This window comes from Amphiprion ocellaris, chromosome 11 (assembly GCF_022539595.1).
Source record: "Amphiprion ocellaris isolate individual 3 ecotype Okinawa chromosome 11, ASM2253959v1, whole genome shotgun sequence".
Lineage (NCBI taxonomy): Eukaryota > Metazoa > Chordata > Actinopteri > Pomacentridae > Amphiprion > Amphiprion ocellaris.
This window is the reverse complement of record NC_072776.1, coordinates 13,198,158-13,222,585: the sequence shown is the minus strand read 5'-3', so window position 1 is coordinate 13,222,585 and position 24,428 is coordinate 13,198,158. Positions and strand designations below refer to the sequence as shown.

Genomic DNA, 24,428 nt, shown 5'->3' with positions numbered 1-24,428 from the left:
ACATTGAAGGCAAGGACTGTAGTTCAAGTCCTGGTCAAAACATAATCTAACATCTGTCATATAGAAGCAGAATAATAACACCTGACCTCACTCTGCCTCTTTCTCTCCTTCCTCCTGTAATCGATTCCTCTGAGCATCAGAAAAATTAGCATCAGGACAGATAGTTTAGCAGCTTTTAAAGCATTTATTTCAGACTTTGAGAAAACTGTCCTTTTTTCATGCTCTATGAAACACAGAGTGAAAGTTTGCTGATCTGTCAACAAACAGGCGCAGTCAGTTAAACTTTGCCAATAAAAAAGTTCATTAACATGCTTACCAGAGCCCAATCATTTTACAGTAGCTCAGCATAGGAATCTGTAGTAACTGGTGCTACTAATTAGTTTCTGTGGATATTAGACGTTTTAGTACTTTTTAATGTGTGTATACCTCTTGATATCGTCAGTTTCAGGACATTAATGTTGTCACACCAATGTAGTCACAAACACAGCATTTCCTTTATTATTATTGGTAGGCTGAGGAAAAAAATGTCTTATCTTACACTCTAGTGCCACACATTAATTTATGTCAAGTATTTTTTGTTACTTTACCAGTTTTAAATGAGACAATAAGCTGTCTGTAATTTGTAATGCAGATGCAACGGTCTTTCTCAAAGATTGAAAATTTTCTTAAAATAATGTAAGAGTGATTTTGCTAACAAAACAAAAAAGTGACCCTAGGAATTGGTAAGTTTAGAGAAATCTATTCTGCCTTTCTCTCAACCACAAGGGTATTTTAGCCAGATGAAAGGTTGAAAAACTTCACTTCAACACCAGTAACAAAACTAAACAATAGGCAGGGATCAAACACAACATCCTCTTCTTTTCCTTACTATTCAGACTGTGCTTATATTAGCAATGTTCTTTGTTTCAACAGTTCCTCTTTGATGCCTTCATATCCCTGATCAAGAAAGGAAAAGACGCCAACATAGTGTCAGTCATGCCATCAAAACCCAACATTCCTCCCAGAGCCCAGGTAAAGTAGGTCACACCTGTTCAGAAGGTTTACTGCAAACATTCTGAACATATAGTAACTCTTTGAGGGTGTAAAAGTTGTCAGAGAATTGGAAAGATGCCATTTCCAATTTAGTGTTTTAGAAGTCAACGATGGGATGACTGAATGACATGAGTCAAGTTAATAAAAGTCAAGCAGTTTTCCCTCGAGGTCGCCACGTAAATACATTAAAAGATGATGTTTATGTCAAGCTCTGCGAATCACTGTGTTTATTGTCTCTATATCTGTGTTGATGCAGGTATCAAAGGTGCTGGTACTGGGTTCTGGTGGTCTTTCTATCGGTCAGGCTGGAGAGTTCGACTACTCTGGGTCTCAGGCCGTCAAGGCAATGAAGGTAAAGATTGTCCTGATGCAGCAGTTTAAATATTTTCATCACAACTGTAAGCCCTTGAGCCGAGATACGGTTGTGAATGAAGATCTTTGTTTTATTTTACCCTGTGTTAAAGGGATATGAACCAAAGCAGAGGATTTTTGAAAAGACGACTAATATCACACATCCTGTCCAGTAACTTGTACTTACCCACTTTGTTTGGATTTTGGTCAATGGACTTTTAAATGTGTCGTTTGACCTGCTGTCATCTACACTATATCAGATACACTATAACTATTTTACTGAAGCTTATTCTGATGTCCCACAAATGTTCTTTGTTTTCTAAAAAACTATTAACAACACATCAGAGAAATCAATTATTTAAACATCTTTGAGCCGCATCGTTGCACCAATGAATGCTGACTTTGTAGTTTATGTGAGGGATGATACCTGACAAGTTTAAACATTCGATTATTCTTGTTAGTTGGTTCTTCATCCCAACAACATTCATAACAGTCATGGAATGTACAAACTAATTGCAACCTCGAGCTAATGTGTCTAGTTAAACTGTTTACTCACTAAAAGCTAATCCACACCAACTAAATGTGCAGAATCCAGAACTTTCAGGCAGTAAAAAAAACAAAGTAGCACCTCTAAAGTGAAAGGCATACTGTACATGATGTAACAATTGAACACTCACCATCGTACTTGACTTTTCTTTTAAATAAACCCTCACTGTAGGAAGAAAACTTGAAGACAGTGCTCATGAACCCAAACATAGCTTCAGTCCAGACAAATGAAGTGGGCTCCAAGCAGGCCGACTCGGTCTACTTTCTGCCAGTTACGCCAGAATTTGTAACCGAGGTCATCAAGACCGAGCGTCCTGATGGCATCCTGCTCTCCATGGGTGGACAGACTGCACTCAACTGTGGTAAGACGTGTACAATTGTTTTGTGGATATATGGAATTGATCAGTAAGTACAGAAAGCACAATTTATGAGTTCTTGTGGAGTCAAGGCATGCAAGGTAGTGATTTCCACTTGTGAAGACCAGACATCTTTTCTTTTTTACTTTTACAATAAAGTCATTGGTATGGGAGTTAGTTTTGAAAAACCTTCTGTATGTTTAACTTTACATTTGTACATGAATTTGTGTTCAGGAGTGGAATTATTCCAGCGTGGCGTCTTGGAGAAGTACGGAGTGAAAGTCCTTGGAACCCCAGTGCAGTCCATCATGGCCACGGAGGACAGGCAGCTTTTTGCTGACAAACTGATGGAGATTAATGAGAAGATTGCTCCCAGTATTGCTGTAGAGTCGGTGAGGATCCAAGTCTAATCACACAAAAAATTCCTGACTATGTAGTGCCTATAAAAAGTATTCACCCTCTTGGAAGTGGTCACCTTTTATTGTTTTTCAACATTGAATCATGGTAAATTTAATTTGCCTTTTTTTGAACAAACCTAAAACAAGTGATTTCATAAGTATTCGCCCCCTTCAAGTTAGTATTTAGTAGATACACCTTTGGGCACAATAACAGCATTGAGCCTGTGTTGATAGGTCTCATTGAGCCCTGCAGATCTGGAAACTGCAATTCTCCCCCATTCTTCTACGCAAAACTGTTCAAACTGTCAGGGATTGTGAGTGAAAAATTCTTTTTAAATCCAGTTACAAATTCTCAGCTGGATTGAGTTTTGACTGCCGCTCCAGAAAATTCGCCCCGTTGTCTTCAAGCCATTTCTATGTAGCTTTGGCTCAATGCTTCAGGTCATTGTCTTCTTGGAAAAAAAAAATTCTCCCAAGTTGCTTTTCTGCTGCAGACTGCATCAGTTTGTCCTCCAGGATTTCCGTATACATTGCTGCTTTCTTTTTATTGTCTACCGTTACAAGCCTTCCATGGCCTGCTTCTGAATATCCCTTGGAGTGTGTTTGTGATGGTGTGTAGTGTTGGGTGTTCGCTAAACGTATTGTCTAGCCTGGTGGTCAGAAAGCTTAATTTAATTCTCATTAGGCAAAAGAACCATCTTTCAGTTGACTGTTTGCACAGTCTCTGTCATCTCAGGCACTGAAGCTTGTAACTCCTCCAGAGGAGTCATCAGTGTCTTGGTGGCCACTGTCACTCGTCTCTTTCTTGCATATTCACTCATTTTTTGAGGTCGGCCTGCTTTAAGCAAATTTATGCATGCGCCATATTCCTTTCATTTCTTAATGACGGATTTAACTGCACTCCAACGGATATTCATTGACTGTGACATTCTATTGTATCCATCTTCTGATTTAAGCTTGTTTTATGCTTGCCGCATCCGCGAGGTCCGTGCGGCTCCGTGTGGAAAAATTGCGTCATTTTCGCACCCACGCCCCCTCGAGCAGCCTTTCCGTGCGGAAAATTTCCGCTTCGCGCACCTCCACATTTTTATGCTTTTCTGATTTACTGATTCACCATCGACTGGATCTTCCAGAAGCAGGTGTCTCTATACTACTATCACTTGAGACACATTCACTGCACTCAGATGATCTCCATGTAATTAATTGTGGGATTTGTTGCGCCAGTTGGCTGCACCTATTGAATTACGTGAGTCACTTTAAAGGGAGTGAAAATGTATTAATTTTTTTTTAGCATTTATTATATAGCACAGTGTAGAGAGACAGGAAAGTGGGGAGAATAGTGGTAGGAGGACCTGCAGCAAAGGGCCATGGGCTGGCTTTGAACCCATTTCCACTGCGTTGGGGACTATAACCCCTGTTTATGGGCCACCAGCTCAACCAGTTGAGCTATCGGGACACCATTTTATATTTTTTAACTGTTAATGTTTAAAATATCTTTTTGGTAAATTCTTGTCAAAAAAAGCCAAATCGTGTTGATTATGATTCAGTGTTGAATACTTATTATAGGCACTGTAACGTGTATACTACATCAGTAGTTTGTAACGTGAACATGCTCAGTCACTTACTTGATATATTTATCGTTTTCTGTTTGTAATACAGCTCATTCTCCATTTATATTTATTCTGTTGTTGTGTGGTGGTTTAGAGCATATATCAGCAGTTGTTGTGGGGGAATGTAATATTCATGTGCATCCTTCAGGTGTCTGATGCCTTACAAGCAGCGGCGCAGATAGGCTATCCGGTGATGTTACGATCAGCCTATGCCCTCGGAGGTCTGGGCTCCGGCCTGTGTGCCAACAAGGAAAAGCTGCAAGAAACCGCCCACAAGGTCAGAATAAATGGTGCTTGATATGGATGGTTGGCATATGTGTGCAAATATTTATAGAAATGTAAGTCATTGTCATTTTTTTTTTCCTTGGCATTTGATCATTCTTTCCAAAACATCAGTCCGAGTTCGTCAAAATCATCAATTGAAGCATTTTAATCTACCTTTATCCATGTTTACAGTATTGACAGGCATGCAAAAAACCCTTTGAATTAATTTAGATATATTTCTTTGCTCCTATGGCAACAGATGAATAGTTAGTCACAGCTGAATTGGCTCTAATCCGTGATCACGGGCTGCAAAATGAACAGTCTCCATCTAACTGTGTTATATTGATGCACACTTTATATGATGTATTGTATGTTCCACTGCTTTTTTCATTTGTAGAATTCAATAGCATTTGCCAGTTATGTTGGTATCTTTAACAAAAATACCAAAAATAAAAAAATAAAAACCCAAAGAAAGCATTGCTTTAACCTTGTCTGTCCTTGTCAATTATCAAAAGGAGGGTTAATGTTTGTTTCTGTCTGTGGCATCTGTACCACTACAGACTGTCCTTGTAACAGGCTGCCACATTTCATTTAATTCAACAAAGCCTTTCCGCTCTCAACAAATTAGAAAAAAATAGTGTGTGTCACTTAACCATGTATAATTTCTGACCGCTTGTATACCTTTTTCTGCTTTGTGGGCACAAAAATATAGACAGAAGCTACAAGCATGTTTTATTTAATACTAGTTAAGTATATTTTGAACAGTAGAAATGCACATGGTTTGTCACTGAAGTAACTTTCTTAAAGTCTGTGCTTTGGAAGCTGTTAATATTACAAATACTGTGGAAAAATAGCAAAACAAAAAAAAAAAAAACCCAAGACAAAATCTTTGTAAACGGGCTCAATGCCACACAGAACACAATCTGTGTGTATTTCAATGCAATCCAATACACATATCCTACAAATAAGTATATATTATAGTATATATAATAGTAAATATGATGTTTGCAGTTTGTGTACAGACTCTAACAATAAGCTGTTTGTTCAACCTATATCAACCCAATACTGAGAATGACTGAAGCCGTAATTCATAGTGGGAGTGTATTAAATGCACTGTATTGTTAAGTGTGTTCAAGTTGTTTGTATCTTGTTAAAATGTTCCTTCCCTTTGTAATCTAAAAATGGCTAAAGATTTAAAGTATCAGGACATTACATCACGTCCCCTCAGTATGGTACATGCACATGAAATAAAAATTGAAGTTCAAAGTTCCAGTCCTGATTTTAAGCTTTCAAAAGAAAATCTGTTCATCCTAGGGTTTTTGTATTGAATTATATTGTATGGATGTTGATGCTTTGTGTTCACAGACTTTATCAAGCTTAATCTAAATTGATAATCTTGTATGGAAATTGCAGGCTCTGGCCATGAGCAGTCAGATTCTGGTGGAGAAATCTCTGCTGGGCTGGAAGGAGGTAGAATACGAGGTGGTGAGAGATGTGGCTGATAACTGTGTCACCGTGTGCAACATGGAGAACTTCGATCCACTGGGGATTCACACAGGTAATAATAACATACGTACACACTGGGCAGTAGTTGCTAAAGTGGTCAAACTATGACAGGGTATCTTATCTTATCGCCTCCATGCCACTTACAGTCATGGCAAAAGGCATTGTATTTGTGTTTGTCACATGATATCTCTTGAACACCTGAAGGAAATTTCTTCAAATTTGCTTTAATGGTCACTTGAACTCAAGTACAAACTGATTCGGTTTTTGGTGGTCAAACGTTTCTGTGACCTCACCTACATTTTCAGCTACAACTTCAAGTTTTTGCATATTTGAGTCTGGACAGACATGGATGTAAACTGCAACTTCACTTGATTGCAGAGACATGTAACCGCCATGCAGTAATTTTAGTTTTTTACTTGTTTTCTGACTGGCAGTTCTATTTGCTTCTGTATTCTGTTGTCCTCAAATAAATCACACACTCACTCTCTCTCTCTCTCTCTGAGGAGGGTACCATAGAGAGCACAGTTTGTTAAACTCAATAGCTTTCAAAGCATTTTTTATGTTTTAGAAAGCTATTGTCCTCGTCTTATTTCTTTGCATTGTTTCCGGAGTTAAAGAAAAGCACTGAGAATCGCTACTTGAGCGGCAGACATAAGCATCTGGGTTAATTTTAGTTCTGAATTCAGTTCAATTTAATTCATTATGCTTCATTGGCATAAAGTGCTCCTTACAAATTCCAAGAAGGAGAAACGGACAAATGTGCTTTTTTAAAACTGAATCGTCGTACTCTCTGGCCCCAAAGCTTCTCCCATATAAAAAGAATGAAAACTTTTTAGGACATATTGTACAAATTGAAATGCCAGCTGTAAAATGATTTTTCATGCAGATGTTTGTCTCTGATTTTAAGAACTGTGCAGTAACCGTAAAAAACATTGGCATTCACATGACACCAGCTTTGTTATACTAGATATTCTGAAATCTTTAGAAGAAAACTGAAAAAGACATTTAAGATGGGGATGTTTAGTGGAATGTTTCTTGAGGGAAGACAAGAAAATCTTCTCTTTTTTTTAATGATGTATTTCATGATAAGCTGATATTTTCTTAACAAGGCATAATCTTACATTCACTTTCCTGCCACTTTCTCATTAATCAAAAGTTTGAAGCCACTCCGAGCCCTCACCTGTTCTATTCCACTGCAGGTGACTCCATAGTGGTGGCACCAAGCCAGACGCTGTCCAATGAGGAATACCACATGCTCCGTGAGACGGCTATCAAGGTGGTACGTCACCTTGGGATTGTAGGCGAATGCAACATCCAGTACGCCCTGCATCCATCGTCTCTGGAGTACTGCATCATTGAAGTTAATGCTCGGCTCTCAAGAAGCTCAGCTCTGGCATCCAAAGCTACCGGGTGAGACAATATATGTATCTGAACAGAGGGCACAGACTAGCAGTAGCTCGGAATTACAAATTAAAATATGTCAAAAGAGTACTCCAAAATATACTGTATAGCAGACAGAATGTAGGATTGCTGTTGAACCTGTTATGGAACAGTTGTTTGGCCTGTTTAGCTAAACTAAGGCACACAGATTTTTGTAAAATTAAAGTGTGATCAAATAGTTCGTTAGAAATGTATTCTACACACATGAGCTCCTCCTTTGGGTTCCATATGGATGCACATTGTGTAAATATATCATACATGTATTCAGTTTAACATCAATTGAAATCTCTTCACTTTACCGTTTTTTTTTTAACAACATCCATTTCATTCAACTAATTAAACTTTTCCTGTAAGATTGTTGAAAGGTTCATAGCTTTCTATAGAAAAATGACTGTCAGCCATTTACCATGAAGTCCAATCAATATGTCCACAGATGCAACAAAATATTAGATTGTCAAAAAAACATTTTAAAATACCATCACCAGTGATACTTTAATAGCATGTAGCAAGTGATATAAAAAATGCATTGTAGATTATAACAGTTCCACAACATCAAGAATATCTTGGACTTTTCCAGTAAAAAAATAGTGAGCAAGTAAATAAATAAATATAAAACATTTGAGTTTTAATGAGGATCACTACTGGTTTGGGGATGATGGTTGGAAACTGCTTGCTGTTGTCCACAGATATTTGATTAGAGTCTTATTGCCCCTTCGCTCTCGTCTCACAGGTATCCCTTAGCATTTGTAGCTGCTAAGCTAGCTCTGGGAATCCCTTTACCAGAAATCAAGAATGCAGTATCAGAGAAGACCACAGCCTGCTTTGAGCCCAGTTTAGACTACATCGTCACTAAGATTCCTCGCTGGGACCTGGACCGCTTTCAGGGCATGTCTCGTGAAATAGGCAGTTCCATGAAGAGCGTCGGAGAGGTGGGGATGATCTGTGGATAAATATTCACTCACTCGCTTATTCACAATACTGACACACCTATATCATACTGTCGCATATCTCCCTCCTCAGGTGATGGCAGTGGGCCGGACCTTTGAGGAGAGTGTGCAGAAGGCCTTGAGGATGTGTCATCCATCAGTGGATGGCTTCATGCCCCGGCTGCCACTCAAGAAAGCCTGGGCCGACACCCAGGATCTGCAACAGGAGCTGGCTGTGCCCTCCAGCACTCGCATCTTCTCCCTCGCCAAGGTACATTAATCCTTCATAACGTTAATAATGAATGAAACTGACTACAGTTTTCTCATTAAAATCACATTTTGAAGTGTTACTGAAAAATTGTCCCAGCACGCCAAGCTGTGAATTCTTAACTGTGTGTAAATGCTTGTCTTTAAATTTTGATTTAGTTAAATGGTTGCAGAGTAGATACGAGGCCTGGAAAAAATATGTGAACTGTGTTTAAATATCTGACAGTGTGGGCTTTTCAAATATGTTTAAATGTGAGAGAGGATGAATCAAAATCACACAATGTGAAATAGATCTTTGCTTTATCTATTTTTGTGCTTTACCAATGCAGTGTTGTTAGCCTGTAATTCTCCTTCTAGAATCAGATGAAGGCGAGACGGCACTTTTATAAGCTCAGCCAGACACAGGGTCAAGCTCCATTATTCACACAGAGATCTTGCATGAACCATTGCAAGGTGAAAAACATCTCCAGGTCCGGCGCTTCAAGCTGGTTTTATCAACAGCTAAGAGAAGAGCAGAATGAGGTTGCGTCAGTGTCAAAAGCTCCAACTGTTGTAGCTTTGTGTGCCGACAGCGCAGGTGGATCTATTCAGTGAATTATAGAGTGAGATCAGTGGAGGTGGTGACAACATTTAATGATCCGGGGCTTTTGAACTTCAGGAGTTTCACTACACAGTTATCATGGGCCAAACATTTAAGTATATTATTACAATATCTGAGCAGAATTCAAATAATATAAATAAATAATGCTATCAGTTAAATTCCCCTTTGTTTATTGTGTGCTTTATCTTTTTTTTTTTTTTTTTTTTTTAAACAAATGAATCACACTAAAAATACAGGTGTAGGGAGGTGGACAGAGAGTTTATAACCATAACCGAACTGTATGTTGTGTTGGAAAGTCAGCTAAATGCTGTCTTTTACACAATTTGAAGATACAGACCATGTAAGGCAATATTTCATTTTTGTGGTGGATAAATGATAAAAAATGGCAAAAGGGTCAAAGCTCCCTACCTAAGTAGTATTCAGACATTAGCTGTACCAAGTAGCAAAGATACTAGCTAATGGAGGAAAAAGAGCTAAATATAGATGTGAATGGTATTTTTGCTGTCGGATTTTGCAGGTCCGATCATCAACACTCGAATCCACTAACATTAGCATGTCTCCTGGTTACATATTGCATTATTTGCAGTATATTTTAGTGTTCAAACAATAACTGCAGCCACAGTAAGCTGCCAGTTTTGTATGGTAGCTTTCACAGTTTTAAGGACTGTTGACTAATATCCTCCCACACTACTGGAATGATTTCTCTGCTCAGACATCTAATATAAAGATGCTGAAAAATATTTACTAGCTGTTGTCATTGCACAACTTCTGTTATATTACAGGTTGATGACACAGGCTGGGTTTGACACAGAGTTTTAATAAAATACCAAAGTAATATACTGCCCAATAGATTTTTACCTGAAAAAGTCCTTGAAGAACAACTAGATAAAAACATATTTGTAGTGAGTGTTCCTGTCCAGCGACAGGTCACTGCATGATTTGTAGCAAGATTTTTCAGGTTGAACTTTGTGAAACCTGTTGAATGTCTGCTTTCAGAATGCTCCAGGAAGGGGCAAGAATGATAAATTTGATAACGCTCAGTCTATTCCATGTCTTTCATGTTTCAGGCTCTCCATAGTGGCGTTAGTGTTGATCAGATCCACCAGCTGACAGCCATCGACAAGTGGTTCCTCCATAAACTCCACAGGATAACGCAGCTGGAGCAACACCTTGGAAGCTACAAGAGGTAACACACACAGATTGGTCAAATAAAGTATCAGGTAATTTAGCATTATTGTTATGTGGTGTTCCATCCATGTGCTGTTTTTTAATGCGTATTAAAATCCTAGCAGGGTTCATTAGCCATTGTATACTCGTGTTTGTGTGTTTGCACAGTAGCTGCCTCTTTGAGTACATGTTGTTCACAGTGGGTGTTGCAAAAAAGCTATATATCTTCAACAACTACTGCTGAGTAAAAGTTACATTTGCTGTAGTGTAGCTGTCTCACGCTGCTTCTTTTTTATGGCTAAAAACTATTAGTATCTCTTCCAAAATGTAGTACTTCCATCTGTTCATCCACCCATCCCATGGCGTGTTGACCGTTGAATAATGAGCTAAATTCATAACTTGATAGAATATACTGTTATTCCTGGCCCAAACTGATTTTGTCTCTGTCATCTCTCTGCCACATCTCATGGCTGCCTCTTGCATTAGTTTTGGCCAAAGACTTCATTGGTTTGCAGACGAGTATTGGATTTTTGCTGCAGGCTTTTATAGGAAAAGTTATACCATGCAGTTGTATATTAAAAAGACCAACAAACCACAAACATTCCAGTAGGGTATTATAGGTCAGAGCAGAATCTATACAAATAATGTGGACAAGACAAGTGAGTTACACTCACTGTTTTCACGAAATCTCAGGAAACTTTTCACCATTTTCATAGATATAAACTAGTGGTGGGACACAATTAAAAAAATTAATCTAATTAATTACAGGCTTTGTAATTTATTAATCGCAATAATTGCAGTTTTGTTAAATAGCAATATTTGACACAATAAGCGAAGTTCTCTGAGAATTGGAAATGGGCAAACATGTTCAAAGTAGGATAAAACATTGGGGAAACTATGAATTTGTTCTCTCTAGAAATCACTGAATATCATTCACTCAGAAAATGTTGGTTCTCACAAATGAGATGCGCCTCAGTCTCTTCACGCCTCAGTCTCCTTCTCGCTCAGGGTTCGCATCCTCTCTGCTGCGTCCCTCTTTTTATTTCTCTCTCTTTGCCCTCCAGCTCTTACCTGGATAGCTCAAATCAAAGCCGTGGTGAATTATCATGGCTCAGCCCCAGGTTCCCTGCTGCTTTCTTCTGACTCTGCTGTTTAATAATTAATGGCTGGCCGTCTGGTGGGCGCCCAGTGCAACATGCTGACACATGGAGGGTTGTTGTAGTCTCTACTGCCTCTGGTGCAGGGGACACTGGGATGGGCACACAACATTAAGCTGCTGCCAGGCTGATGGAGCATAGAGCTGAGTACAGGTGGGCTTCACGCTCTGCTGGTCTGCAGACTCTTTGTGTTCGTAGGAATGCTGCTGCAGTTGTGACTGAAAGAGAACTGAGATTGAAATATGAGAAACAAACCATTTTATTTATTATTTGAATACAAGTCATGTTTATATTAAGATCATTGCTTTTGTTGACTATAATCGGCTAGCCTAACCTTTAAAAAATGCTTGTTCATAGAAAACAGCCTTCACGTGACCTGCTCACTTCAGGTCCTTCCACAACATTTCTGCTGGATAAAGTCAGGACTTTGACTTGGACAGTCTAAACCATTAACTTTACTCTCTAACTATTGGGTCATTGTCTTGCTGCCAAACCCATTCCTGATTGAGATTCAGTTCACAGACAGATGTCCTGTCTTTCTTTAAGGATTCGTTGGTATAATCCAGAATTCATTGTTGCATCAATGACAGCAACACATTATGGCCCAAATGCACAAAACATTCCCAAACCCTGAAACTACCATCACCATGTTTCACACATGGGATAAGGTTCTTAAGCTGGAGTGTTTTGCTTTCACCATACAAGCCGTTTTTCGTTTAAATCCAAAAGTTCTTTTTTGATGTTAATTCACATTCACAATGTGCATATGTATTCACAATATATCAATATATGTTGATAATTCATATTTTTTAATAAAATAAAGCGCCCACTCATATGATTGTCACCCAATTGACTGAAAACACCTGATTCTAATTTCACCTTTGAATTAACTGCTAATCCTAGAGGTACACATATACCTGCCATTCTCAGATATGCAATATTGGATCATTTTTCTCAATCAAAAAATTTGAAAGTATGACATTTTTGTCCAATTTGTTAAATTTACTTCTCTTGTTCTACGTTTAGGACTTGTGTGAAAATGTCATGATATCTTTATCCATATTTCTGTGGAAATAGAAAATGGTTTCCTAACTTCACTACAGCATTGACCACAAACTTGACGCCCAGTTGGAAGTGGTGACGCCCTTGTTAGACGTATTACTGAAAAGGAGAATTTAGGAACTGAATCATGCTTAACAATCATGACCACTATTAAAAAGACAAGGAGCCCATTCTGACCAAAGACATTTCTGTCAGTCACCATGTGGTATTTTAGTAAAGAATAAATAGTGCAGCTTTATTGTTGTTGCACAGAGAAAAATGGAATTCAGTCTCTTTGTGTTGCCAAGTTTGTTACAAAGCTGGAGTCTGAGTTAGATTTTGATAAATTTGGATAATTTCCTTAATTGATAGGTAGCTTTATTAATCAATTACCACTTAATCAATAACCTGAAATAAGCCCAGTTCATCATATTTACTTGATGCGATCACATGACATGCACTGTTGATCTGGTGTATGTCCTGGTTATAGGATAACTGTGTTGTTTTGTCAGTAATCAGTGACTTCTGTTAGCATCGTATCAATGCATTTGTACTTCTCCGAAACATACGATCTCTGGCCGTTAGATATTTAGTGTCACAGCACACTTTCTCATGGTTGGACTTTGCTAGCTAAACTCCCAAAATGCTCTCTGCTTGTCAACACGAAACCCTCGGATGTCCCAGTGACCACCTCCCCAGATCGCTACAGTTTTAAATAGTAAGAGGGTCCGCCTGGTGGCACAAACAGGTACTACAGATGATTACAACCCATTTTAGGACCTGTCTTTTGCCTAAATTATTAATGTAAATTAATCGATTAATTATTATGCATCAACATCCCTAGTGAGAGCCACACTTAAGCTGGAGCAGACTGAGTTTAGACTCTCACTCAAGAGCCTAAACAGTCTCAGCTTTGGAGTGCTGGGATTTGGATCCTTAACTTTCTGATCAGTAACCCAAAGCCTTTGCCACTACCACCACTACCCACAAATTGACAGTTCCTGGTGAAACTGCAGTTGTGACTGCTAAATGTCGCTGCTGCTTGCTGATACGTGTACAGTTCATCATATGTAAAAGAGGAGGCCGGTATCAAAGCTGAAACCTTATGTTTAGCGAACAAGCTGCTCTACCAACTCAGCCACAGTCACCACAGTAGCTGCTGCAGTCATGACATGTTCCATTTGAGCAACAGTGCAGCTATAGGGAATAAAAGTGTAGCAGTAACCACTAACCAAAAACACAAACATAAATTAATCCAGTTTAAGACTATGTGTGTGTATGGCAGTTGTATGCTGGATTATGGGTTTGAAAAATCAATTTTGAATGTTTAAACTGCACAAAGCGGAATATAGAATATGACGACCTGAAAATACACCTGCCTGAGGACATTTAGGACATTTAAAACTCTAATGTGTGTGTGTGTGTGTGTCATGCATACACATACACACAAGTAACTTACTTATGAGTGTAAAATTCAAGGAATTGGCTCTTACTATTTTTAGGTTTAGTCTGACTGTGAGTCAATATGTGTTTTTGCAATACATGGGGGAATATTAAGGAGTCCCTTTTCCTCACTCTCCATTCAGACACACATACACAAGACACATTTTGGCTGTATTTCACATTTTATTTGTGCGTGATGGTGTATGCACATAAGTTAATGGTTTGCGAAGGATTTCCCTCTAGCTTTAAACTGTTTTTCCAGACATAATAATTGCACACAAGACAGCCAAGCTCTCAGATCAAATGCCTTTCCGTCCTGTGATTCTGACTTGCCGCTCTCCTTTTGTTGTTTCTAGGGTTTGTTATTTCTCGGCAAAGCCATGTGCAGTGGGAGTTAAAGCACACTTGACATTTCCAATATTGTTACGCTATGAGGTCATAAATAATTCAGATAAGGAGGCGGGAGAGCAATTTGTGGTTTGCCGAGGAAAAAAAATAGAATTCCTTCCTATTGTCTCTACCTAGGGTTAACAGAATGCTACTACATTATGGGAACTGCGCTTGCTGCCTTGTTTGTGGGAGTTGGATGATAAGATCAATATCAGTTTCATCACTGTGCATTCATGTGTTCCGTTTAACTTGGCACTGAATCAGAAAGCAAAAGGGGGGTTTGCTTAGCTCTGTCGAAGGAGCACTTTCAACAGCTCCATAGCGGTCATATTTGAACGCTTTGCTTTTAATATTATTGTATGCACTGGAACTGTTTTAGAACCAGAAATGACTGAGCCCAGTAACTGCACCTCCTGTATCCTCTCCTCACAGTGAAGTTGCCAGTTGTTCACGTGTATTTAACTCACCGCAACATCCAGCTGATTATTAGACGTATTGTTGGCTAAGTTTAAAAAAAAACATGATGCAATATATAAATTTGACAAATTGTAAATGAGTATTTTTTTTATAGTAGGAGCTAGCTTTTCCTCTAATCTTGTGATAAACTACAGTTAACATGGGTGGACAAATACACAAGTGATTTAAATGAAATTAATCTTTTGATTGAACTACCTGTAAAAGAATCTAACCTATTTGGTATAAACGTAAAACAGACAAACACATATTACTTTTTTGTCTGAGCCCTATTAGCTGCTATTGTCAGGTAGATAATGCAGAGTTCAGTAGTATGAAGTGAATTGGTTTTGTACCTGTTTCAGCTGGAATTTCAAAGACCCCCACTTCAAAATCTTGTGTGTTGCTTTTATATGTCCATATCCTCCCAGCCCATTCATTTGTCCTCTGTAATGGACATTTGTTTTTGATCTATCTCTTCTGACTCATTTGAGCTACACTGCTAAATCTTGATGTGCTCAACAGAGGACATCTTGGCCTTTCCAGTTATATGTCTTGTGATTGAGTGGGATGAGGAGAACCTTGTTTTCATGCTGAGACAAAATGCAGCAAAACGCAGGTCTCCTGACTGTTGAGAGTTTCATTTATGTTCATGTTCAGTTTAATATCGTTTCTTAAAGTTTCATCTGAAAATGGATTGACATTCTTGTTTTCTTGTCAGCCTATTTTGATTTTGAAGTGTTGCTTTTTAAAAAAAATCATCCTGTTGTCCATCGCAGTGGACAGACATGCTGTAAAATCTGAAATTAAATTATTTTTAGAAATGTCTAAATTGTGAGATGTTATTTTAGCTTTAGAAGGAATGAAATAAAAAAAGTTAAACTGAAAGATATTTCTATCCTCGGTTCTCAGGAGTATGTAGTATTTTTGTGAGAGGACATGTCCTAAGAAAAATGAGCCCTACAGTTTATCAATGACAGTTGTAAAAACATGGAGTGAGCCAGGGTTTCATATGTGAAAAAAAAAAAAAAAAGTAAGAAACCAATCCTGTTGCCTTGCTCGTTGGGGCTTTTCCTATAATTTTTCATCCGAATTGTTTAGCAGTTCGAATATGTACGGCTGAATTTCTCCACTATTACAACTTGCCATTGTGTCCGTGTGCAGATTTACATTTGAGCCAAAAGGGACCATCATAAAAAGATAAAAACAAAACTTTTAAATGTGTGATTTTTTTTTTTTTTTTTTTTTTTTTGATGCGTAGGAATGAATTTTTATAGACTTAATCAAAGCTTGGGGATGGATTTTAAACGGTAGCCTAAAATAAGCAGAGGTTAGAGGGGTTTTGCTGCAGGACAAAAAACATAAACTGATTGATGCCTCAGGCTTAACGTTGATTTGTTTTTACTTTTTTGCACTTTTAGTTTTGTATTGTTTTAAATTATGAATTACTTTTAATCGTGGACACTTTTAATACCGTGTGCCCAGTAATGTCTGTTGGCTTGTGTTGTGAGCCAGAATGTGTTTACGGATCCAACTTTGTAGATTTGTAGTTGAATCTCTCAATGGGGACAACAAAGCATCGATCTGTCTGCGGCATTTTCACTAGTCAGATATTAAAAATGCTGTTCTGACAAAAGGGTACATGAAAACGAGGTCATCAGAGGTCACTACAGGTGGTGTGAAACTTGTTGTGATTTTCAGGCCTGACTCTGGTTATTTCTTTCTCAGGAATAAACTCTAGAACTCGTGTTTGCCTTAAATTTGTAGTGTCATGTTTTGGAAATCGACGTAAATTGATAGTTACTTTATCTGAGATTAAAATGCAGGATGATGAAATGTAACCTGCTCGGCATTTTCACACTTCAAATACTGCTTTAGTATCCACTTTCTTTGCTCTTGATTCACTTTGTTTTCCACTGCTCGCAATCCCTGTAAAAATAAAACAAAATATAAAAATCGAAACCAAAATTGGAAGAAATAGCTTAATAACATTTCCAAAATGTGAGTAAGGGATATGGAATACTAGTTTGGAATTAAAAAATAGTGAAACAACTGTAAGCCTACTTTTGGCCCACCCTGTATATAGAAAGAGAGAATGGCAAATACAATGATATCTGCATCAACAGTGAGGTTGCTTTTTTATGAATTCTGCCCTATTCCAGTTCAAAATCACCTCTTTTTACCTAATGTCACCTAACTGCTATTTTTATGTTCAGTCGCACAGCTCACAGTAAAGTTTTATTGATCAACACAGCTTTTAAATGGCTGCACTTGCCAGCCTGGTGCCCCGGCAACTTTGCACACTGTTTGCCAAATTGTTATTGATCGATAGAAGGTGGGCTGTTCCTCGCTGTCCACGCCGCTGGGTGAGTGAGCCAGTCATGACCCACTTGCTGGATTCAGCCTTTTACTTCAGTGGACATGAAAACACACAGATGTATGAGAGGAGCTGGAGACATGCAGTAACATTAACAGTTACACTTGTATGGCTTTATTACTACCTTGCTTGACATCTTTTCCCTCATCACCACATTAATGGCAAGCGTACATGTTGTTAGGGCTTAAGAGGTGATTGATGGTTTATACTAACTGCTACTTTGCAACTGACAGCATGCATTAGCTTTTAGCATTTTCTTTTGGCATAAAGGAGGGTTTGGTTATAGTACAAAATGACAAGAGTGTTTTTGATCTAGTGGAAATCAACATTTTTGTCAGTGATCCCGATGCCTATTTTAGATACCCAGAGAGAAAAAAACCCTCCTTCAAACTGCCCTTTACTGAAAGTGGAGCATTCATTTCATATAGTTCAATTCGACTGAATCAGCTTTAATTGTGGACAAAGTATGGGATTGTGAATGGTTAGAACTGGATCATTGCCATTACTTCTTGTCCTTTCCTACAGCGGCTCGGTACCCAAGGGACTGCTGCTGATGGCCAAGCAGAACGGCTTCTCAGACCAGCAGGTTGGTCAGATTCTAGGCTCCAGTGAAGGAAAAGCCAGAGAGTTGAGGCTCACTTATGGCATCAAACCCTGGGTGAAACAGGTGAGCATCACTGGACTCCTGATCAATACAGACACACACATACGCACACTTATTTATTTATAGATTTATATTTGACCACTATTGTATGAAAAAAGAGGAGTATGAAAATATGTAAGGGGCACAGAAGTAAAAAATAATATTTCAGCCATACAGAGCAGCACCTTGGGAATGGCTCTGAAGTGACTGTGTTGTAATAAGCAGTATTAATGAGCTGCGTTTCAGTCACTTTTTAGTAGTCAAAATTTCTTTGTGCATCTGTGTACACAAAATAAACCAAAATACCGTTCCCCTGAGCCCCCATCAGTACCACAAAAGTACTCGTTTCGCTGTGACATCAGAAACAGAAAAATATGTAAATGAAAACAGCTTTATTTAAATTTAGGTGCTGTTAAAACGCAGTTTATGTGAGCATAAGGAGCAGGAGAGAAGCAGATTTAAAGGGTGAGTGAGTTTAGGTTGTACTTATGGACAGAACGTAATATTGAAACACAATAACGCACACTCAGTCCTACTTGTTTTTCAATCTCACTTAGAAAGAAAAAAAAAACTCTTGGGATTTGCTTTTGCAGCCCACAACTAAATATTTTGTCAGATTTGCTCGTGGCTGAGAACTTTTAAAGTTACCAACTCTAGAAATGAAATAAACCTGGTGGACTGTGAAGTGGCTACTCTTTCTGAATGGCTGCCTTCAGGGCAGCAGGCAGTGATGAGGAAGGATTATACAAATTTTTAGTTTCAGTGCTGAAACTAGATTAAATTCTCAGTGCTTGTTGTTGTTGAGGGGTCGAGGAATGGCAGTAGTAAGCGTTTCATATTTTCTTTTGTTAAGTTTGTACAACACATAAACCACATGAAACTGACTTTCACCATATGGGGCCTTTAAACTTATCACTGGCTGTCTTTGCATGTCTCACAGTTTTGACATGGTTTTTGTCCAGATAATAATTTCTAATTCACAGGTCAAAATTTGCGAAAACCTGGACTGTCTTTCAAACAATTTCCTTTATCAGCATTGATATCTTGTAGAATTACCACTAACTATTCTTTAATGTGCTGAAGAGGTATTTTTTCCACAAATTTGGATTGACTAACGTAACCTAAATACAAGAAAACGACTCTTTAAATACTTTGATAACAACAGAGCTCTTCACCATGAATGCAGAAAGCATTATCTGGCTTCAGCTTACACAGACTATTTTTTTTTATTAGTATAAATTCATTATTGCTTAATACCACAATGGAGTAATGTTTAGCACAAGCAATGGTACCATATTTAACCATAAATGCAGTCATTATTTAAAAGTGTTCCTTTAGAATGGTGAAGTGACCAGTTATCTAAACTGTACTTTGTCAACTTTGTTTTACTAATTGACTGTTAAAAAAATGCAAAAGTGACATAATATTTTCCACATTGTTACATTGTAGGGATGTTGAAGAGAAACGTAACAATGATCGACTTTAACCTCTATTTTCTCTTTTTTAGATTGACACCTTGGCAGCAGAGTATCCTGCAATGACCAACTATCTATACTGTACTTACCATGGTCAGGTGTGTGGTCATCCTTGACAGAAAAGAAACATTTAGTGCAGTGTACCTTTTAAATGTACGTGTACATCTAAATGTGTCAAATCAGTGTTTACATACTAAATATGATCAGTGCAGCAAGGAAAACTGTGATGTTTTGAAACAAATATTTATAAGGATGATAAAAGTATCTTTGATGGTAAGATGGGTATTCTTTTATGCTAAAGAATTACTGATTTACATTGAAGTATATCATTAAAAATGGTTTTGTCAATTCATTTTCGTCACCAGGAGCATGATCTGGACTTTAAAGACCAGGGAATTATGGTTCTTGGTTGTGGACCCTATCACATTGGTGAGTATGACAATAAAGATTTGTCTAATTTTAAGGCCGCTTAAAACAAATTTCTTGGAAAATATCTTTTTTTATATGACTGTCTCAGTTACATAAATACATATTTATCACATGGGTTTTCAATGCAACAAATACATTGTTAAAAAGATTTAGTCTTACATTTTATTGCCACACAAATTTGTATTGTTTTCACCTACTTAGTATGCAACTTAAATGTGCAATCTGCAATTCTGAAGAGATATTGTTTATAATTAGCTAGCTAGCATATTTAGCTTTCATCCAGTCCTCAAAGCATTCACAGGGAATTTGGTTTCCACACACATAAGTTTCTACTTGGTAAATTAAAGCTTAGTAAAAGACACAATATCATCTGCATGGAAAACAAATGTTGCATACTCATGTTTGTCAACGGTTTGATCCACCAGGCAGCAGTGTCGAGTTTGACTGGTGTGCAGTGTCCAGCATCAGGGCCTTGAGACAGATGGGCAAGAAGACGGTGGTGGTCAACCACAACCCTGAGACGGTCAGCACTGACTTTGACGAGTGTGACCGCCTTTACTTTGAAGAGTTGACCCTGGAGCGCATTCTGGACATCGCCCAACAGGAGGTTAGGACACCACCATATGCATGCGAGTTTTCATTTGTGAAAATTCAAGCAAAATATACATATTTGTGGTTTTTTTTTTTTTTTTTTGTATTATGAAATGAACCTGTTGGTACATTAACTGTATGCTTATCCAGATTTGGGCGTAATCCGGCGAGGCAGGGGACTTCCGACATGTTTAAGTATTAAATAAATAACTAGAAAAGCACTCAGAGAGCGCAGTACTCCGCCAAGGCCGTTCATTCCCCCATATGTCATTGTCAGAAATGCAGCCTATTTTTGCAGAAATGCAGTATTTTTTATTAGTTACTGATGATCAAAAATCACAGCAACATAGAATGAGGCCATTTAATATAGATGTACCCACAAAGAAAAAGACTTTGCGCTGAGTACAGGCATGTGTTATGCATGTGTACGTTATGTACGGATACTGAATCGCGTGACCTAAATATGTAGCGGGCCGCGGGAATTGATGGGACTCAGAAACTCCCCCACAATTTAATCAATTGTTCCTTGTACCATTTACAACGGATAAGTCCCGATAAGTCCGCAGCGGTTGATTTATAGTAGGATCACAATCATGTGATGCAGTGTTCACTTGTTGTCATAGTTACAGTGACGCCGTGCCGCTATCTCGCAATGATACAGAAATCTTTAACAAATCTCTGGATCCGGACTATAAGCCGCATCACTGCCAAAATCTAATCACTTGGTCCTTGTGTCATTTCTGACCTTCCCTGAAAATTTCATCCAAATTGGTTAGTCCATTTTTGAGTAATGTTGTGCACAGAAAGACAGACAGATGGACAAACGTATGCCGATCGTCACATAACTCTGCTGCGCTCATTGGCGGAGTAAGAAAATTCATGAAAATGCATCTCAAATTTAAAGCACTAGTTTAACAAACAGCACGAATCCCTTCCAATCATGTTCAAAGATGTGTAAAAATACAGTTTTAATTAGAATATTATTGAAAAATCCTCAACTCTTTAAATATACAAATTCATTTTAAAAGATTAACCTCTGCTTTGTACTACATCACTGGTTTGTGCAATGCAGGTTCTAAGTTTTCACATTATTCTAGTCCAAGTTGCCTTTTAGATGACGACTGACTTCTAAACAACCTGCGATGATAAAGTCACTGAACAACTTAGGTTACTTGTTACAAGACATTTTGGTTCTCTTTCAGTTGTTTCATGTTTCTTTGTTGTCATTTTGCATCTGTGGAAGTTTTGTGTCTCTTTGTGCATCTATTTGTTGTAGTTTTGTTTCTTTGTGCTCATTTTACATCTCTGATTGTTATGTTGCATCATTATTTTACCTCTCATTGTAAATGTTTTGTGTCTTTGTATTAATTTTCTGTCTACTTGTCAGCTTAAATCACTCTGTAGTCATATTACATCTGTGGTCATTTCGTAGTAGTCTCTGTTTACCTTTATTGTAGTTTTAGGACTATTCTCTGTAAACTCTGGCCTTGTTAATGATTGTTTAGTTTTTTGTTTGCAGTGTTTTTATTGTTGCTTTGTTTGCTTCTTTTTGTGGATGTTTGTCTCTCCATAGCAGTCTTCTGTCACCTCGGCGTTGTCATTAATCTTTTTGTTGTTGTTTTGTGACTCTTTATAGCTGCTTTGTGTCTCATTGTAGATTTTTTGGCGGCTCTTTGTGGTCATTTTGCCTGTTGTAGTTATTTTTTTGTGTCTGATTGTAGTTGTTTTGCAACTCTTTGTAATAATTTAGTCTCTTATTGTCATTGCTTTGTGTCTGATTGTAGTTTTGTATTTGTCATTTTGCCTCTTATTGTAGTCATTTTGTGTTTGATTGCAGTTGTTTTGCATCTCTTTGAAGTTGTTTTGTGTCTCATTGTAGATTTTTTTTTGCTGCTCTTTGTGGTCATTTTGCCTGTTGTAGTTGTTTTATGTCTTATTGTAGTTGTTTAGCCTGTTCTTAGTCATTTCCTCTCTCATTGTAGTTCACGTGTCTCACTGTAGTTGATTTGTGTCTCACTGTAGTTGTTTTGTGTAACTGTAGATGTTTTGTCTATTTTTAATCATTTTTTCTGTCATTGTCATTTTGTGTCTGATTGTAGTTGTTTTGTGTCTATTTTTAGTCATTTTCTATCTCATTGTAGTCATTTTGTGTCTGATTGTTATGTCTCTTTGTAGTTGGTTTGTATCTATTTTTGTAATTTTGCCTGTAATTGTAGTCATGTCGTGTCTGATTTCAATTGTTTTGAATCTGTTTGTAGTTGTTTTGTGTCTATTTTTTGTAATTTTGTAAACCATACCGTTTTCAGGACATTTTGGACGACATACTAAACTATGACGATTTTTACACATTTTGGACGACATACTAAACTGTGACTTTTCAATAACATTTTGGACGACATACAAACTATGACGTTTTAGTGACATTTTGGTCGACATACTAAACTATGACGTTTTTGTCATATTTTGGACGACATACTAAACTATGATGTTGTTGTCATATTTTGGACGACATACTAAACTATGACATTTTTCCCATAGTTTGGACGACTTACTAAACTATGACGTTTTTGTCATATTTTGGACGACATACTAACCTATGACGAATTTGTCACATTTTGGACGGCATACTAAACTATGACATTTTTGTCCCATTTCGGACGACATGCTAAACTATGAGGTTTTTGTCATATTTTGGACGACATACTATGACATTTTTGCCACATTTGGACGACATATGAAACCATGACGTTTTTGTCATATTTTGGAAGACATACTAAGCTATGACATTTTTCATGTTTTGGACAATATACGAAACTATGACTTTTTGTCACATTTTGGACGACATACTAAACTGACGTTTTTGTCATATTTTGTCATCCAAAATGTGGAAAAAACGTCATAGTTTAGTATGTCGTCCAAAATATCACAAAAATGCCATAGTTTAGTGTGTTGTCCAAAATATCACAAAAATGTCATAGTTTAATATGTCGTCCAACAGGTGTGAAACAGGTTCACAGATAGCTCAACTGGTTGAGAGGGTGACTCATAAACAGGACTGCACCAGAGACACAGGTTCGATTCCAGCTCATGGCCAAAATACGACAAAAACATCATAGTTTAGTATGTCGTCCAAAAAATGTCATACTTTAGTATGCTGTCCAATATATCACAAAAATGTCATACTTTACGATGGATTTTTTTTGCGTCAAAATTCATGATGATTTTTTTTTTCAAAGAAAACCTTTCTGGAGTGTTTTTCACGGCCTCCTTTACATTATTTCATCATATGGCACGTTTTTACAACATGTTTGAAAAATGGCATTTTTTTTCGACATAGTATAGTAAGGCGTTTTTTTTTGCGCCAAAATTCATGATGATTTTTTTTTTCAAAGAAAACCTTTCTGGAGTGTTTTTCACGGCCTCCTTTACATTATTTCATCATATGGCACGTTTTTACAACATGTTTGAAAAATGGCATTTTTTTTCGACATAGTATAGTAAGGCGTTTTTTTTGCGCCAAAATTCATGATGATTTTTTTTTCAAAGAAAACCTTTCTGGAGTGTTTTTCACGGCCTCCTTTACATTATTTCATCATATGGCACGTTTTTACAACATGTTTGAAAAATGGCATTTTTTTTCGACATAGTATAGTAAGGCGTTTTTTTTGCGCCAAAATTCATGATGATTTTTTTTTCAAAGAAAACCTTTCTGGAGTGTTTTTCACGGCCTCCTTTACATTATTTCATCATATGGCACGTTTTTACAACATGTTTGAAAAATGGCATTTTTTTTCGACATAGTATAGTAAGGCGTTTTTTTTGCGCCAAAATTCATGATGATTTTTTTTTCAAAGAAAACCATTCTGGAGTGTTTTTCACGGCCTCCTTTACATTATTTCATCATATGGCACGTTTTTACAACATGTTTGAAAAATGGCATTTTTTTTCGACATAGTATAGTAAGG

General features: G+C 37.5%; 1 protein-coding gene across 2 annotated transcripts in view; it reads left to right on the top strand.

The window, feature by feature from the left end:
• Positions 1-24,428, top strand: part of cps1 (carbamoyl-phosphate synthase 1, mitochondrial) — an 80,000-nt gene that overhangs the window by 8,745 nt on the left and 46,827 nt on the right. For both annotated transcript variants that reach the window (XM_055015522.1, XM_055015523.1), the window contains exons 12-25: positions 913-1,011; positions 1,289-1,384; positions 2,102-2,291; positions 2,520-2,677; positions 4,442-4,570; positions 5,971-6,115; positions 7,263-7,473; positions 8,234-8,432; positions 8,524-8,700; positions 10,365-10,483; positions 17,851-17,992; positions 19,476-19,541; positions 19,809-19,872; positions 20,298-20,479. In XM_055015522.1, coding sequence (XP_054871497.1) covers positions 913-1,011; positions 1,289-1,384; positions 2,102-2,291; positions 2,520-2,677; positions 4,442-4,570; positions 5,971-6,115; positions 7,263-7,473; positions 8,234-8,432; positions 8,524-8,700; positions 10,365-10,483; positions 17,851-17,992; positions 19,476-19,541; positions 19,809-19,872; positions 20,298-20,479 — 1,977 coding nt within the window. The remainder of the gene's footprint in view (positions 1-912; positions 1,012-1,288; positions 1,385-2,101; positions 2,292-2,519; positions 2,678-4,441; positions 4,571-5,970; positions 6,116-7,262; positions 7,474-8,233; positions 8,433-8,523; positions 8,701-10,364; positions 10,484-17,850; positions 17,993-19,475; positions 19,542-19,808; positions 19,873-20,297; positions 20,480-24,428) is intronic.